This window comes from Sparus aurata, chromosome 13 (assembly GCF_900880675.1).
Source record: "Sparus aurata chromosome 13, fSpaAur1.1, whole genome shotgun sequence".
Classification (NCBI taxonomy): Eukaryota; Metazoa; Chordata; class Actinopteri; order Spariformes; family Sparidae; genus Sparus; species Sparus aurata.
In genome coordinates, this window is record NC_044199.1 from 31,792,104 (window position 1) to 31,806,844 (window position 14,741).

General features: G+C 45.8%; 1 protein-coding gene across 1 annotated transcript in view; it reads left to right on the forward strand.

Annotated features, from left to right (window-relative positions):
- LOC115594825 (rho GTPase-activating protein 7-like) overlaps nucleotides 1-11,971 on the forward strand; it is a 43,141-nt gene extending 31,170 nt beyond the window's left edge. The window contains exons 13-17 of the mRNA XM_030439078.1: nucleotides 2,950-3,064; nucleotides 3,168-3,404; nucleotides 3,614-3,843; nucleotides 4,612-4,785; nucleotides 10,090-11,971. Of these exons, the coding sequence (XP_030294938.1) occupies nucleotides 2,950-3,064; nucleotides 3,168-3,404; nucleotides 3,614-3,843; nucleotides 4,612-4,785; nucleotides 10,090-10,198 (865 nt within the window). The 3' untranslated portion in view covers nucleotides 10,199-11,971. The remainder of the gene's footprint in view (nucleotides 1-2,949; nucleotides 3,065-3,167; nucleotides 3,405-3,613; nucleotides 3,844-4,611; nucleotides 4,786-10,089) is intronic.
- The last annotated feature ends 2,770 nt before the right edge of the window (nucleotides 11,972-14,741 follow it).

The window sequence follows — 14,741 nt, forward strand, 5'->3', positions numbered from 1 at the left end:
GGATACAAATGTTTATAAAATAGACCTATAATTAAAGAGTACAGACTCTATAGTGATCTAATGATTAGTTTCATTGGTGAATATTTCCTCGATTGATCATTTTTTTTGGTTTGGTCTTTAAAATGATGAAAAGTATCGATCAGTGTTTCCAAAAGTCTGACGACTCACTTACTTTGACTTCATCGTGATTAACGTTTAAATCTAAGTCCCGGCCTTCGCCTCAGACGCTGACTTCACTCTCGGTTGATGTGTGTGTGTGTGTGTGTGTGTGTGTGTGTCGGAATGTGTGTGTGTTAGCCGTCACACCCGGCCGGTTGACATTTAGCTGCCATGGAAACGTGTTTTTCTTCCTCCTTTTGTTGCTTCATTAGAGGCCCGTGTTTCCAAACTTCTCCGTTCTCACAGCTGACATCACCTCTGGATCCGGTCCAGCTGTAACACACACACACACACACACACACACACACACACACACACACACACACACTTTGTCTCTGTAATGAAAAGCTGTCAGCACAGTTTACACTGAGAGCGCGTTACATAACCTCCACCAATTTCCATCTGGCCGCAGCTTCCCTCCCTGATATGAAAGATATTCTCTATCTGCTCTCCGGCTGAAAAGGACGTTATAAACGGGCGAGAGAGGAGAGAGAGAAAGAGGGAGAGAGGGGTGAGTGACAGAGCGAGGGAGGGAAGATAAAGAGAGAGGACAGAGTGAAGCTGTCCAGAATGATAATGGCCGTTGCAGTTGGTGGCTTGTATTATTGGGAAATGAGCTTAATTATTAGGAGACGCTCAGGAGTCCCATCAGCGTCTGCAGCCCGTTTATCTGAGCTCAGTTTGTTCTGCTCAAGGTCTTCACTTGATTCAAGCGCTGCTGCGTCGTCCCTCAGCATCAGAGGAGGAAAACTTACAGTCACTCTCATTTTAAAAACAATATGTGTTAAAACATGCTGTGACACGTGTTCCTCCGTGTCACGTTCAATGTCTCGATGTCATCATGGAGGCCAGCGACAGTGTTTCTGTGGTCACTTTATTAATATCATCGCTTTCAAACTCAACAACGGTTCAGTGATGTTACGGATGGATGGAAGAAACATTTACAATTTTATTGAAAAAATCAATTTTCTTTTGTTTTCTTTTGTTTTTTTTTTCCTTTCTCTTGCCAACATTTTCACTCAGTTTCACACAGAAAAAAAACATATTTTTCCTTCATTTGTGAAACCCGGGAACATTGTGGAAAATACAGATTTTTTTTTTCACGCAGAAAAAAATCATGAAAATTCTGACAACATTTTTTTTTCACATATTTTAATTAATCAATTTTTAACACTTTTTCTCACACGAAAAGAAAAATCCTGATTTTTTTTTCCATGTCAAATAAAAAATTAAATGAATACATTTTCAGGATTTTTCCACGAACAAAAAAAATGTATTAACTTTTTTTTAATTTGTTTCACAAATAAACAATAAAAAATCTCCTTTTTCATTTGTCAACCAAAGTGAAAAAAAAAATTTGTCAGAATTTATTTTTTATTTTCATTTTTTTAACAAAATGTAAATTTTCAACATTTTCATACATTTGTTCTGCCACATTTGTTCTGTTGACTGAATGAAACCTCATAAATAAAATAAGATAAACGTTCAGTCGTGTCCTGAAGCAGCTGCTTTCTGTAGTTCTGATCAAACAAACAGGAGGAAACAGTGCGTTGGTTCTGGACTAGTTCTGAGCGTCAGACTAATTTGTGTATTTAAGTGTTTGTGGCAGAAACACGATGTGTGTGAGAGCCAAAATAAGAAAATTAAAATTATTAAACATGTCAAGCATAGCAGGCTTTATTATTGTGCTTCAAACTGGCTTTCTGTATTTTCTTTTTCTCTTACATGATCGTCCATCTTTTTTCCTTTCACTGTTCTCTCTTTTCTCGTCCTTTTTTCCTCCATCCACCATCACTCTCTCAGTTTCCTCCTCTTCCTCCTCTTCCTCCCGATACCTCCCACACCCTTTCCTCGTTCTCCTCCTCCCTGTGTTTCCTCTAACATCACTCTCCGTTCTCTAGCTCCTCCTGAACTTTCCTCCCTTCCTTTCCATCTCCACCTCTTCCTCGTTCCACTGTGACTCTGTTCCTGGAAGTCCCGGCCTGTCAGACGTCATGTCACACTTTCTGCCACAGATCTGTGAGATCTCATCTTCACACTCGTGTTCCTGCTCCGACAGAACTCCCCATCCTACAGAGATGTAAACTTTGTAACGGTCTCACCACGTGTCCGACCGGCTCGCCTCGGGTTCAGTGTTGGTTTCTAATTTTCCAGTTTTGCGTCTGCTGTAAGATTCGACAAAACGCTGCTTTGAACTTTTCCTTCGTCATCGGAACTGAATCAAGCTGAAAGATAAAACACAATTTGAATATTAAATCTAATAAAACAACTTCCTGTGATTCTGCCAGTTTCCAGTAAACCTCAGCAGCGTGAAGGATTTCCAGAACAACCTGAATCTGTCAGCTGCTGTAATTGTGACGCTGATTCCTGCCTGACCGGCAGAATGACTTCCTGCGCGTGAAGCTGCCGTCGCTGCCGCGAAGGCGACGACTCACGTGTTTCAAAAACACATTAAATGTAAAGAGGAGCAGATTTGTGGCCCGATAATCACAGATAATCACCTCACGACCCCCCCGGGTTTATCTGCTGACACCTTGGAGCTGAAAACAATTCTGTATCATCACAAAGACGCATCACACTGAGCCGTCTCTGCAGGAGAAAGACACAAATACTCTTATAATCGGTGTCACATGATCAGAGACAACAGAGAACAAGGTCAAATAAACCTACAACAACCAGAATGCACTGCGCCGCACAAACAGCATCATGGTACATCCAGTCAATCTGTTTCCTGACTTTAGAGACAGTGAAAGTAACACTGTTCCTCGTTCTGTGTTGTTGCGGCTGCAGGTCCAGTCACAGGAAGTACAGCCTGGGACGCCCGGACCAGCGGGACCTGAGCGAGAACCTGGCCGCCACGCAGGGCCTCGCCAACATGATCACCGAGGCCCAGAGACTCTTCCAGGTACAGAAGATACAACACGAGCCGAGCTTTCTAATAACCACACAGAGCAAACAAAACACAGTGTAATACAGTCAGAATGTTAATAATAAAGTGTTTTCTGTAGCTTCCAGAGTTCTGGCCCGGTCAGAGTTTAAGTCCCGCCGGCCCCCCTGACGACTCCCCCTCTGAGGAGGGAGGAGGCCCGGTGTCCCCCGGTCAGAGTGGAGGTGAGGAGGAGATGGAGGAGAGGAGGAGCAAACTGCAGCTGAGCACCCAGCACCTCCTGAAGGAGGCCCGGGAGAAGAGCCGAGGCTGGGAGAGCCACCCGGCTCCGGAGCTGGTGGAGCTGAGCTTCAAGAAGGTAACCTGAAGGTTCCTGTCTGGATGCTGGAGCGTCCTGTTAGTGTTCGGTTTTATTAAAAGCGTGGAAACAAGTTGTGAGACCGCCCCATGAAATAAGTTGAAATCTTTGGAAATCTTTAATAAGTGTTAGGAAGCCACAGTTTGAGCTCGTAGGAAGGAAGCAGACGAACATCTGAGCAGAGATCTTTCATTTCCTCTCGTCTTCAGATGGACGACGGCTGCCCGCTGTGGATGTGGCGCGGCTCCGTGGAGGTGGAGGCCCCGCAGAAGGAGCTGCTCCACCGGCTGCTGAGGGAGCAGGAGCTGTGGGAGGGAGGCCTACGTCAGGCCACGGTCATCCAGACCTTGTCCAAGGACGCCGAAGTCTACCGCTGCCTCCTCCAGGGCCAGGGCCACGGCCTGGGCAGCCGCCCCCAACAGGAGCACCTGCTGCTCAGGTAATGAGGCACGGCGAGCCCCGGGCTTCACGGGCCTCTGGGTCTTAACCTGCTGAGCGCTGCTGAGCGGCGAGGACGGACGAGTCAGAGCCAAAAATACTCTGGAAACGTCAGTTTGATTTAAAGTCGGTGTTGTTTCTGCGTCTGCGAGGTTTGATGAAACTTTAATCGTCGCCTGCAGTCAGACGAGCGACGACAGTATCTGTGTTCACAGCTGAACCACATCACAGTGTGTTAGCTGCGCGTCTCCTCCCTTTATGAGAGCGTACATTAACTTCATATAGCCCTGAGTGAGGCAGAACATCAACACGGCTGCATTCAAACAAGCAAATCACACAAGAGAAAGAATCACAGAAAAAAGAACAAAAGCCAGAATGTGTTCGTCCGTCTCAGCTGCGAACACACTGGTTCCTACTGGAGACGTGAACATGTAGTTTGATTTTTGAAAAGGTTCAGTAGTTTCCTGAAACAGCTGCTCACTGCAGTTTTTATCTGGTAACCAGGAGGAAACAGCGTTTTTATTGGGGACTATTTTACGCGGCGGATTGATCCACATTTGGTGCTCTGGGGAGTATTGAGGGCAGCAGAGTGACGTGTTTTTAATAGGTTTTGGAATAATGTGATGGAGCTCTGAGTCACAGAGGAATCTCTGTTTTTAAATTCAGTTTCATGGAACTTTATCGACACGGGAAACAGACGTTTACATCGCAGAGCGAGTACAGAAACAAAGACTCTACCTCCTGATAATCTCTCCTCTGTCCTCCTCAGGACGTGGCAGGCCGACCCGTCCTCCGGCCATCTGTACCTGTCCTCGGTATCCACGGAGCACCCTGAGGTGCTGTCGGAGGGGGTGAGGGCCCACGTCCACGCCTGCCTCTACCTGCTGGAGCCCACCGGAGTGAGGAAGACCCGACTGACCCACCTCTGTCGGACGGATACCAGGTGAGGACGGCTGCAGAGGGAAGAGACGTAGAAGCTGCAGAACAGATCGTTAGCAGATCGTTCAGTGTTTGGTCTTTTCAGGAAATACGACACAAAAGGAATATTCTCTAAATTGTGCAGTTTCATTTGTCCTCTGCTGACACACACATAAGATGGAGGTGAAAAATGGAGCGTTAAAATATGATATTTAAAAACTTCTGGTCATCGTTGCTGCAGATGTTAGAGAGACGTTTTTAGATTTTTTTGGGCGTATTTTTGGCACGAATCCTGCTTAAGTTCAGAAGTTGTTTGTAAAAGTTTCTGCCTGAGGATCTGTAGACAGAGCTGTGTCAGAGGTGTTGACTCGTCCACCTCACAGACTGCTGATCGACGCCCTCGTCTAAATCCGGGATCGCTTTTTATAAAAATCTAATTTTTCTTGTGGAAAAAATGTTTAAATTCTTCTAGAAGTGCTCAGAAAAATGCTGATTAGAGTTCAGACTTTAAGACTTTCACTCAAGTACTGTCCGTATGTGTGACTTTCGGTTTTATCAAAGTAATATTTCAACACGATATCGTAGCTTTATAATCATTTATTGTAAGTTTTACAACACTGACGCTTAAAAAAAGTGAAAACTGTTCGTAGGCAGAAAGCTCGGCTCTAAAACCAAAAGTATTGATAGTATCGGTTTAAAAAGTTGGTTGAAATGGCCCTTTAAACCATTTCCCACGTCGTTAACGAGCACATGTTCATTAACGAGTCAAATGTTCCCTGTCTGTCATCTGTAATCACAAGTTTTACAACCCAAAAGAAGCTTTTAATTTGTTTCAGTGTTCGTAGTTTCTCACCTCTGCGCTGAAAGACCGATCAATCAAGACGGCAGAGTTGAACCCGGTGCTGATGAGTTCATATAATCTGTCAGCATCATTAAAATGTCAGAATGGTCCTTAAAGGAACAAAGACAGAAGTGAAACAAGGGCGAAGTGAGCTGCAGGAGCTTCAGAGAGGATTTGAGGCCGTGAGAAGCCCATTAAAAGAAATATCTGGAGAGAGCGCTTAGTCCGTCTCATCCGTCTTAATTGAGCCGCGTTCTGTGATTCTGACCTCTGCCGGCATCTATCTGCAGCTCCATCACCACCACCTCCCTGTAGGTGAGGAGGAGGAGGAGGAGGAGGGGGAGGAGGAGGAGGAGGAGGAGGAGGCGGCCCTCCCTCTCATGATTCATGCCCTTTGAAACTAAGTTGCTGCAGATTTTCTGCTGCTTACATGATCAATTTGACTCTCGGCGGGGCCCCGCAGCTCTATTTGTCTCCGCTGATTAAATGAAATGAAGCTCAGCGCGACAGAAAACAGGTGGCAGCAGCAGCTCGCTCACACCGGCCGGCCTCAGAGCGTCTCATTTAACTGCAGCCCGAAGAACGAGCTGCAGGAGGAAGACGCTGCAGGTCTGAGAGCGTTAACGCCGCCGCCGCTTCTTCTTCTTCTGCACAGACTCAGAGTGAAGGCCTGCTGTGTTCTTACCTGCAGGATCGGACTGATGAGGTGGAACATAAAGTTGATGTTTTCTTTCGCTTGACAAAACATTTGTTTTCTCATTTTCACACCTTTTCAAAGATGAAAACATAAAGCAAACCTGTTTTCACACAGGAGACATGTTTGCTTTTTGTTTTGTTTTTTTCGGTGAAAAAAAAGATCTAATATTCTTTGAAAGTGAGTGAACAAAAGAAATCAATTTTTCTGGTGGAAAAAAATTGTACACGGAAAAAAAGGAAAAATCCACCTGAGGAATCAGAATTCTTTTTTTTTTTTTACGTTTGAGTTGTAAAACTTTTTCTTTTTTCTTCCACGTGTGTTTTGCCATTAGAATCTTTCCACGTTGGTTTTTTTCCCATCTGTGAAAACAGTCACACAAAAAAAACAAGAAGAAGAAGATCAGACAAACAACATTTTTTTTCATGCATGAAACCGAAAACACAAGTTCTCGCAGATGAAAAAAAAAACAACTTCTGTAATAAATAAAATTTGCCTGAAAACCTTTGTTTCTCTGTCAGAAAGGGAAACAAATATTTATTTTTCTTTAAACATGAAATTAAGAATAAATTAAGAAATTAGAAAATGGATCACAAGAAAAAAAACAAAAATAACGTGTCCTCTCTTGGCCCATCAGGGCTTCCGTATCACACAGACTTGCCGGGAGAATTTCAAAATAAAGGCGCATGTTAAAAATGATCATTCGGCTCAATGTGTTTACTTTCCGTCGATCACACTGATCAGTTGATGAGTGAATCCACAGCTGCTTCACGTCTTCTGCAGATTTTAGGTTTACATTTCCGGCTCCCAGCAGAACGTTCCCTCACACAGGTCACCATTAAAAACATAATAAAAGTTCTGTTCCACAGCGGCTCCAGATGGACCGCGGCCCAAACAAAACATCCTCGGTGCTCCTCGCTCTCTCGCTGAGGCCGTGACGCGTTTCATTTCCTTCTGGAGGCGATAGGATCAGTTTCACAGGCCCGAACTGTAAAAAGCCCCGTTGACCTTGATGATGCGGCGGATCTGTTGTCTCGCCTTAAAACCCAACAAGCACTTAAAATTACTGTCATAGCACATAAGTCCAGGACAGCCTGGCACCAGACGGACAGCTGGAGCTCATGAGAGGAAATTAAAGGCGAGAGGAGGCGGCAGACAAAAGGAGGGGTGGAGGCCTCCGTCCCTCGGGGTGTTTCACTTCTTTCTTACGTGATCAGTGTTGCGTAACGGGCCGACGTGGCTCAGACGCCTGCTGGTTGCCTTCAAATGAGTTTGGAAACGAGGCTTATTTCACCGCCGCTTCTCTGGATAACAGTTTCAGCTAAATGCCCCGAAATGTGAATGTGCGCGCGCTCGATAACGGCGGCGGTTTCGGCTCTCGGCCGTCCCGCTATCACTGCACACACACACACACACACACACACACACACACACACACACATCAGAAAAATTAAAAAGAGACACGCGGCTGCGAGTGTGTGCTGACGGGATCCTGCTCAGTTCAGTCGTAATGGGCCGACTAAAAGCCCGCTGAGATAATCACACAGTTATAGATCAAATCTGTCTTCGCCGCTCCTCTTTTTAATGTCACGAGTCACCACTTTCATTCCCAAACGCTTCGATACTGGTCGGGTCCGCTTCACACGGGAGCTCCACGGAATTAAAAACTACCCGCACCAAAGTGAGTAAATCAGAAACACGACTGACCTTCAGGATTTAACGTCGCCGAATCGGAGTTACGACTCTGATTTCAGTTGGAAATGATCAGACACCGATCTCAAATTACGACAATAAGAGAAAGTGATTGGACCGTATTTCATTCTGAGGAAGCAACGCGAGATTCTGAGTGTCTTCCAGTTCTCATTTATCCAAAATTGTCAGACTACTAATGTGAAATTGAAGTCAAAATGTGTATAATTTTAAAAGGTCCAGCGCGCAAATCATCACACAGTCTCCGGAGAACAAGTTCTGTAGCTCATGACAACTTTTCTGGAGCTGGTTTGTTTGTTTTACAGCCGGTCCGTTGTTCTCCACGTCTACAGAAGCCTCGAGAAACTGATTTAAAAAGATGTTATTTACACTTTTTACAGCAGAAATCTTCTCTGTAGCTGCGATGCTAAAAGCGTTAACGCTAGCTTCTGTCTGATGTAAGAACTGGACTGAGCATTGAGGGTGTTGATAACGTCTTTTCCAATCAATTTGGAGTCTTGATTCCAAAGTCTTGGAGACTTGAATCGCACCAGACGAGCTGTATAGATGAATTTTTATGTTATTTCTGCTTTTGCTTCAGTTGTTTAGCAGAACGCTGCAACTCCGTTTTGCTGTGAAGCTCCAGAAATGTTTCATGGACTACGAAAACTTCATCTGACTTTCCATCAGCGTGGCGGGAGGAGATGACTGAGTTTTTTTACTTTTGGGTGAATCTATCCTTTAAATTTTTATCAGTTTTTCATAACTTACAACTTTATTAAACCAAAATCAGAGTCGTATTTTAGATTTAGGGGCGATAAATCCTCACGGTCAGTCGTATTATTACTTTTTCTTTTTGTGATGACAAAATATTCATTTCTGCCACGACCCAGAATGTCTCATCAACACACGAGGATGTTCGTCTCTCTCTCTGCGATGAATCATCCAGCAGCAGAGTTCAGGACATTTTTCACAAAGTTTCCACGTCTTCTCCTGCAGCGTTTTTAAAAAATGCATACTTGAAATGTTTATTCATGACGGGAATATGAAGATGCATCTGAGTTCATCCTGAAAAAGCCTTTAACCAGAGTGTTATCTTAGATCTTCCACATTGTGGGCGTCCGGTCGTCCTCAACAAACCACAAGTGCGTCTCGCTTAAAGGGATATTCCGGTATATTCCGAGAGATCAAGTTAGCAGACCGCTAATTTACGGAGTTTTATCAACCTCAGAAACGACCGCACGACAACAATACACTGCAGTAAATGGATCCAAATATAAACCGCCACCAAAAAGCCACAAATAATGCTCAGAACAGCACCAAACTTCAGCAACAGTACAAACAGGGTCTCAGCACATAGTCCGGGGCATCTAACCTCCGCTAGCTTAGCTGGATTTCTATTGGGAAGCTAAAAACAGATTTCAACTCTCCTCCATCAGCTTCCGGGTCGGGGAAGTCCCGACGCGAAGATTACCGAGTGCGGTTAGAAATGCTCAATTCCGTTCTTTTCCCTGTCCGCTCTCGATAATAACCGTTATAAACTGGCAGGTAAGACACATATGAACTTTGATTGCTTTTCCATGGAGTCATAATCATACATTTTCATCCATGAGCCGCGGAACTCTACTGCACTCGGTAATCGACTCGTCTGGACTTCCCGTCAACAGGAAGCTGCTGCAGAAGAGTGGTAAATTTAGTCAGCTTTTCAGTAGAAATCCAGCTAAGCTAGCGGAGGTTAGATGCCCCGGACTATGTGCTGAGACCCTATTTGTACTGTTGCTGAAGTTTGGTGCTGTTCTGAGCATTATTTGTGGCTTTTTGGTGGCGGTTTATATTTGGATCCATTTACTGCAGTGTATTGTTGTCGTGCGGTCGTTTCTGAGGTTGATAAAACTCCGTAAATTAGCAGTCAGCTAACTTGATCTCTCGAGAGGGAGTCTAACACAGTTTCACGGTGTGTTAGACCATGGATTAAACTTACACCGGAATATCCCTTTAATGTTTTTTAGGTTTTCATCAGCATCTGCACAAATAAAACCGAGGAGACATCAGTGAAGTGAAGAGTTTTGGGATTATCTTCTCATGTGGTTTGTTCTGTCTTCCAGGGGCCGCTCGCAGGAGTGGCACAGCAAAGTGGGCGGACATCTTCTGGCCTCCGGTCTGCTGGCGATCCGGGACACCTTCAGACCAGAACACAAAGAGACCAAGATATGAGCGGCTGTACAGATGATGTGGAGAACGCTGCAACAAACTACAGCATCGTTTTGTTTTTTGAGAGGACTTTCTCACAAGTTTATGAAAGCCCGGAGCTCAGCGAGCAGGGGAGGTGACCTCCGACGGCTTCCCCGGACCGCCCGCGTCTCTTTGGCTTCTTCTTCTGTTTCTCGCTGCGTGCCTTCACTTTTTTTTTTTCTGTCAGCGACCTTGTGGATTTGCCAGCAGCACCTCGGCGCTCCCCGCTGCGTCTGCTACGCTTCACACTCGAGCTCACAGGAAAATGCAAACTGTGGCGAGCTTTGGACAAAAGGGCGTTCTGATGGAGGATGAAAAGCCGGTGCGACTTTTAACGGAGGGGGGGAAAAAAAAGGTCGAGGTGGAAACGAGTGGACGGAGGAGGGGGAACTCTGTTCAGCCTGAAATCTGTTTTCAGGAGAAAGAGAGGCACAAATTTCAGGTTAAAGGGACAGTTCACCCCAAAATCAAACCTAGATCCATCTAGTGAGTTGCAGCCTTCTTTGTTGCAGCTGCTGTAACGATGTCGTGCTTGTGTTGGTCAAAAGAGCAAAACTCTGTTTCATTTCCAAGAGGTTTTTCACAATAAAAGTCCTCAGGAAGCGTTGGATTTTCACAATTAACACAACGACCAGAAAGAGCTGAAAGTGAACTTGATGAAACTGTAAAACACATCAGATATCTGAAGGTACAAACAGCGAGAAACTGAACTACAGACCACAGGAAATCAAGTTAGAAGCTACGAAAATGCTGAAAGATAAAAAAAAAAACGTCTTTCTCTCTGCACAGTCACACGGTTAAAAAGCAAATCAGCACAACTCGGTTTTATCTCTAAAACTCTGCAACTCACACCGAAACAATCCAGATGGATGAAACAGGTCAGAGGAAAAATATGTCCAGATTCAGAGGGTCGGAGGAAACATGGCAGCTGCAGGAAAGAAGGACAGGAAACAGATTTTTGGCTTCAGGGAAAAGAGTTTGAATAAATGTTTCTGCCACTCGACGACTCGGGTGACAAGAACCACATCTGTACCGCAGAAATCAGAAAGAGACGCTTTGGTTTTGATATTTTAGTTTCATTCTGAGACAATTATCCAGATAACGCTCCCTGATGAACTGAGCTGAATTTCTGAGGGGAAACAAAATCCCACAGAGACGTTTCTTTCTTGTCAAGCTCGTCTTTCAACGCCGATCCAGCTGTGACGAGGAATTAGCCCGACGCCACACGCCGTCGCATCATCTGAGCGACTGTTCTTGTGTTTTCTGTTTTTTTGATTCGTCCCTGTGACTTCGACCCGTTCTCTAACAGGAACATGTGTGTGTGGGTGTGTGTGTGTGTGTGTGTGTGTGTGTGTGTGTGACGGTTCAAAGACGAGCGATATCTACCTCTCCGCAGGACGACGCCACAGCTGCGCCGCTTTGAAGCGCGGCAAAGTTGTGACTCGGCAGAAGGCCGTCGCCGCGCTGCAGACGAGCTTCCCCCTCGAAACTCCTGAAGGTTTCAACATTTGTATTTATTCTCGTCTGAGGCGGCTCGTCCTACATATTCAGAGTGTCTAAAAGTTGTGAAGCAGAGCAGGTGTGTGTGTGTGTGTGTGTGTGTGTGTGTGTGTGTGTAAATATCTGCATCATATTTCAGATTATTTAACTTTATCTCCTGTATCTTCAATCAAATCTATTTAATTTCCAGCTTTCAGAAGACATTATCTTGTCTGTGTGCCAAACACCTAATTAAAATGTTTATTTCTCTGTGAATCTGTTTCCTGTTGTGTGTGTGTGGTGTGGTTTTTTTTTTGGTCTCCTCTCCTCTGCGACTCGTCTGAGTGCCAAACAGATTACCGACTGTAATTTCAGAGGAAGGTGGTGGAAGCAGCAGGCGGCGTGGAGATGAGGTTCCACACTGCGCCGCTGAAGCGCGAGAGATTAATAAGCCTGGCGGTGTTGTGATCACGCTGCACACTTCCACCCTAAAAAAAAAAACTAACTCTCACCTCCTCCACCTCCTCCTCTTCCTCCTCTTCCTCCTCCTCCTCTTCCTCCTCCCGTCCTCGCGACACCCACTTGTGTCTCATTTACATGAAGCTTATTTGCATATCTTATTGATTCATCTCGGAGATCAGATAGCTGAGTCGCTGATAAACACTCGGAGCGAGAGACGAACGCCGAGCAACAAAATGTGATGTAAAAAATGCGTCTCGTGGCGAGGACATCACGCCCCGGTCTAAACAGGATTTTAAAGGGAAGAGGAATAATTTATGCAAATTACAAATAACAGAAGCACAGAAGAGCCTGCAGGCACCTTTAATTTCTCCAAGAGTCTGTTCCCTCCGTATGGCGCCGAAACACCCGGACGTGAACTCAGAATGAACTCCAGGTCGAAGGTTAAAGAAAAACAAAGCGCTCGTTTAGCTCTGAGATCACATTCGATACGTTTATGTGAGATTAACCTTGAATCAAATGACTCTGAGCCGAGGCGCCCGCATCTGCCCGGCAACAGGCCGAGTTAGCGACTAGCTGGTGAACACAGTGGAGCATTTAGCAGCTAAAGAGACGTAGTTTCCTCAGGAGGTGGTGGAGTTAATGCACAACAGCACATACTGTCACACACAGTGGCATACGCAGACTTTTTGAAGGGCAGGGGCGAAAAGAAGGGCACTTTAGCACACGTTGTGGCTCCTAAGAGGGCACTTTAGCACACGTTGTGGCTCCTAAGAGGGCACTTTAGCGTGTGTTTTGGCTCCCAAGAGGGCAGTTTATCGTGTCCTAACCAACCAATGGGGCAGTTTAGTGTGTTTTGCCAACCTAGAGGGCACTTTAGCACACATTGTGGCTCCTAAGAGGGCACTTTAGCACACGTTGAAGCTCCTAAGAGGGCACTTTAGCCCATGTTTTGGCTCCCAAGAGGGCAGTTTATCATGTTTTAACCAGCCAAGGGGGCAGTTTAGTGTGTTTTGCCAACCAAGAGGGCACTTTAGTGGTGTTTTGGCTCCTAAGAGAGCACTTTAGCACACGTTATGGCTCCTAAGAGGGCACTTTAGCCCATGTTTTGGCTCCCAAGAGGGCAGTTTATCATGTTTTAACCAGCCAAGGGGGCAGTTTAATGTGTTTTGCCAACCAAGAGGGCACTTTAGCGGTGTTTTGGCTCCCAGGAGGGCACTTTAGCGTGCGTTTTTCAACAATTGGGCCACATGAGGGGGGACCCCCCCGTGCACATCACTGGTCACACATTGTCTTTTCTTTCCACTCAGTTTCACACATTAAAGCAAACGAAGAAGAATTTTTACAGGTGAAAACTTTGTTCCCACTGCTCTAGTTATAAGCACAGGAGAGAAAACAAATCACAGCGAAAGGATGATCGGAAAAACCTGTCTTCACCTTCACCTGCTGTGAGGATTACATCTTTTGAAACAAACGTACATGAAGGGAGCGTAAACGAGCCTTTAACAGCCGAACATCAGCGTCTAAACGTTCCATAAACAATCTAAAGGTGCTGATTTCTGCAGCTTTAAGCACAAGAACACACATTTTAAAAAATCCATATATACTTTCCATCTCTGTTTGACGCCTCTAAGCTTCGCCTCCCTCAGCGGGGAGGAAGCTGCTCCTCGGAACCACTCAGGACTTCAAACGGACCTCCCGGTCGGCACCTCGCCTCTCTGATCCACCCTGAGGCGCCCGAAGGAGGGAATTAATATCACCTGAGGCCGCAGGGTGATGAGATCCGTCCATCCCATCGGAGAGAGGAGAAAGACGAGAGAGAGGGTCTCTCACTCCATCGCTCATTGGCTGTTGTCGGCTCGAGGGCGGGCATAGAAGCTGTCACCGCTCTGGTGTAGGGTGGTGATGGCGTCTGCTATGAAATGAGGAGTTTTACAGTCGAGGCTAAAACAAACGACTACTGTTGCTGTGTCTCAATCCTGTCTGCATCCTTCGAAGGCGAGTCCTTCAGAGAGACCTTGTTAACTTCATCAGCCTTTGGAGCATTTCCTGGTTGCTTCACCAGATGCAAAAAGTGACGATTTACACCACGCGATGTCACCATTTTCTTTCTTTCTTTCTACTTTTGCTGGCACGCAATGAATCTTTGGGAAATGTGAGGCCACGAAGGATTGTAGCGGTGCATCCTCCAAAAACAGGGAACAGAAGGAGCATCTGGAGGAGCCTTTGGACTGGGTCAGGCCCTGAATTGAGAGACAGCATATATGTTGATACGTGCAGCTTTCAGCTCAATGTACAATTTTACCCTCCACTCTGGTTTGCACCTCCAGGACGCCTTTCACCTTCTCCTGAATGTTAATTCAGAGTCGTCTTCCTCAGCGGGGAGGAAGCTGCTGCTTCCGTCTCTCCAGGCGGCTCCTGCGAAACCACTCAGGCCTTCAAACGGCGCGACTTCCCAGGCACCACCTCGCCTCTGTAATCCACCCCGAGGCACCCGAGAGAGGGAAGGAATATCATCTGAGGCCACCGGGTGATGAGATCCGTCCATCCCATCGAGGCGGGAAACGTTATTGCTTCCGCGGGCGTT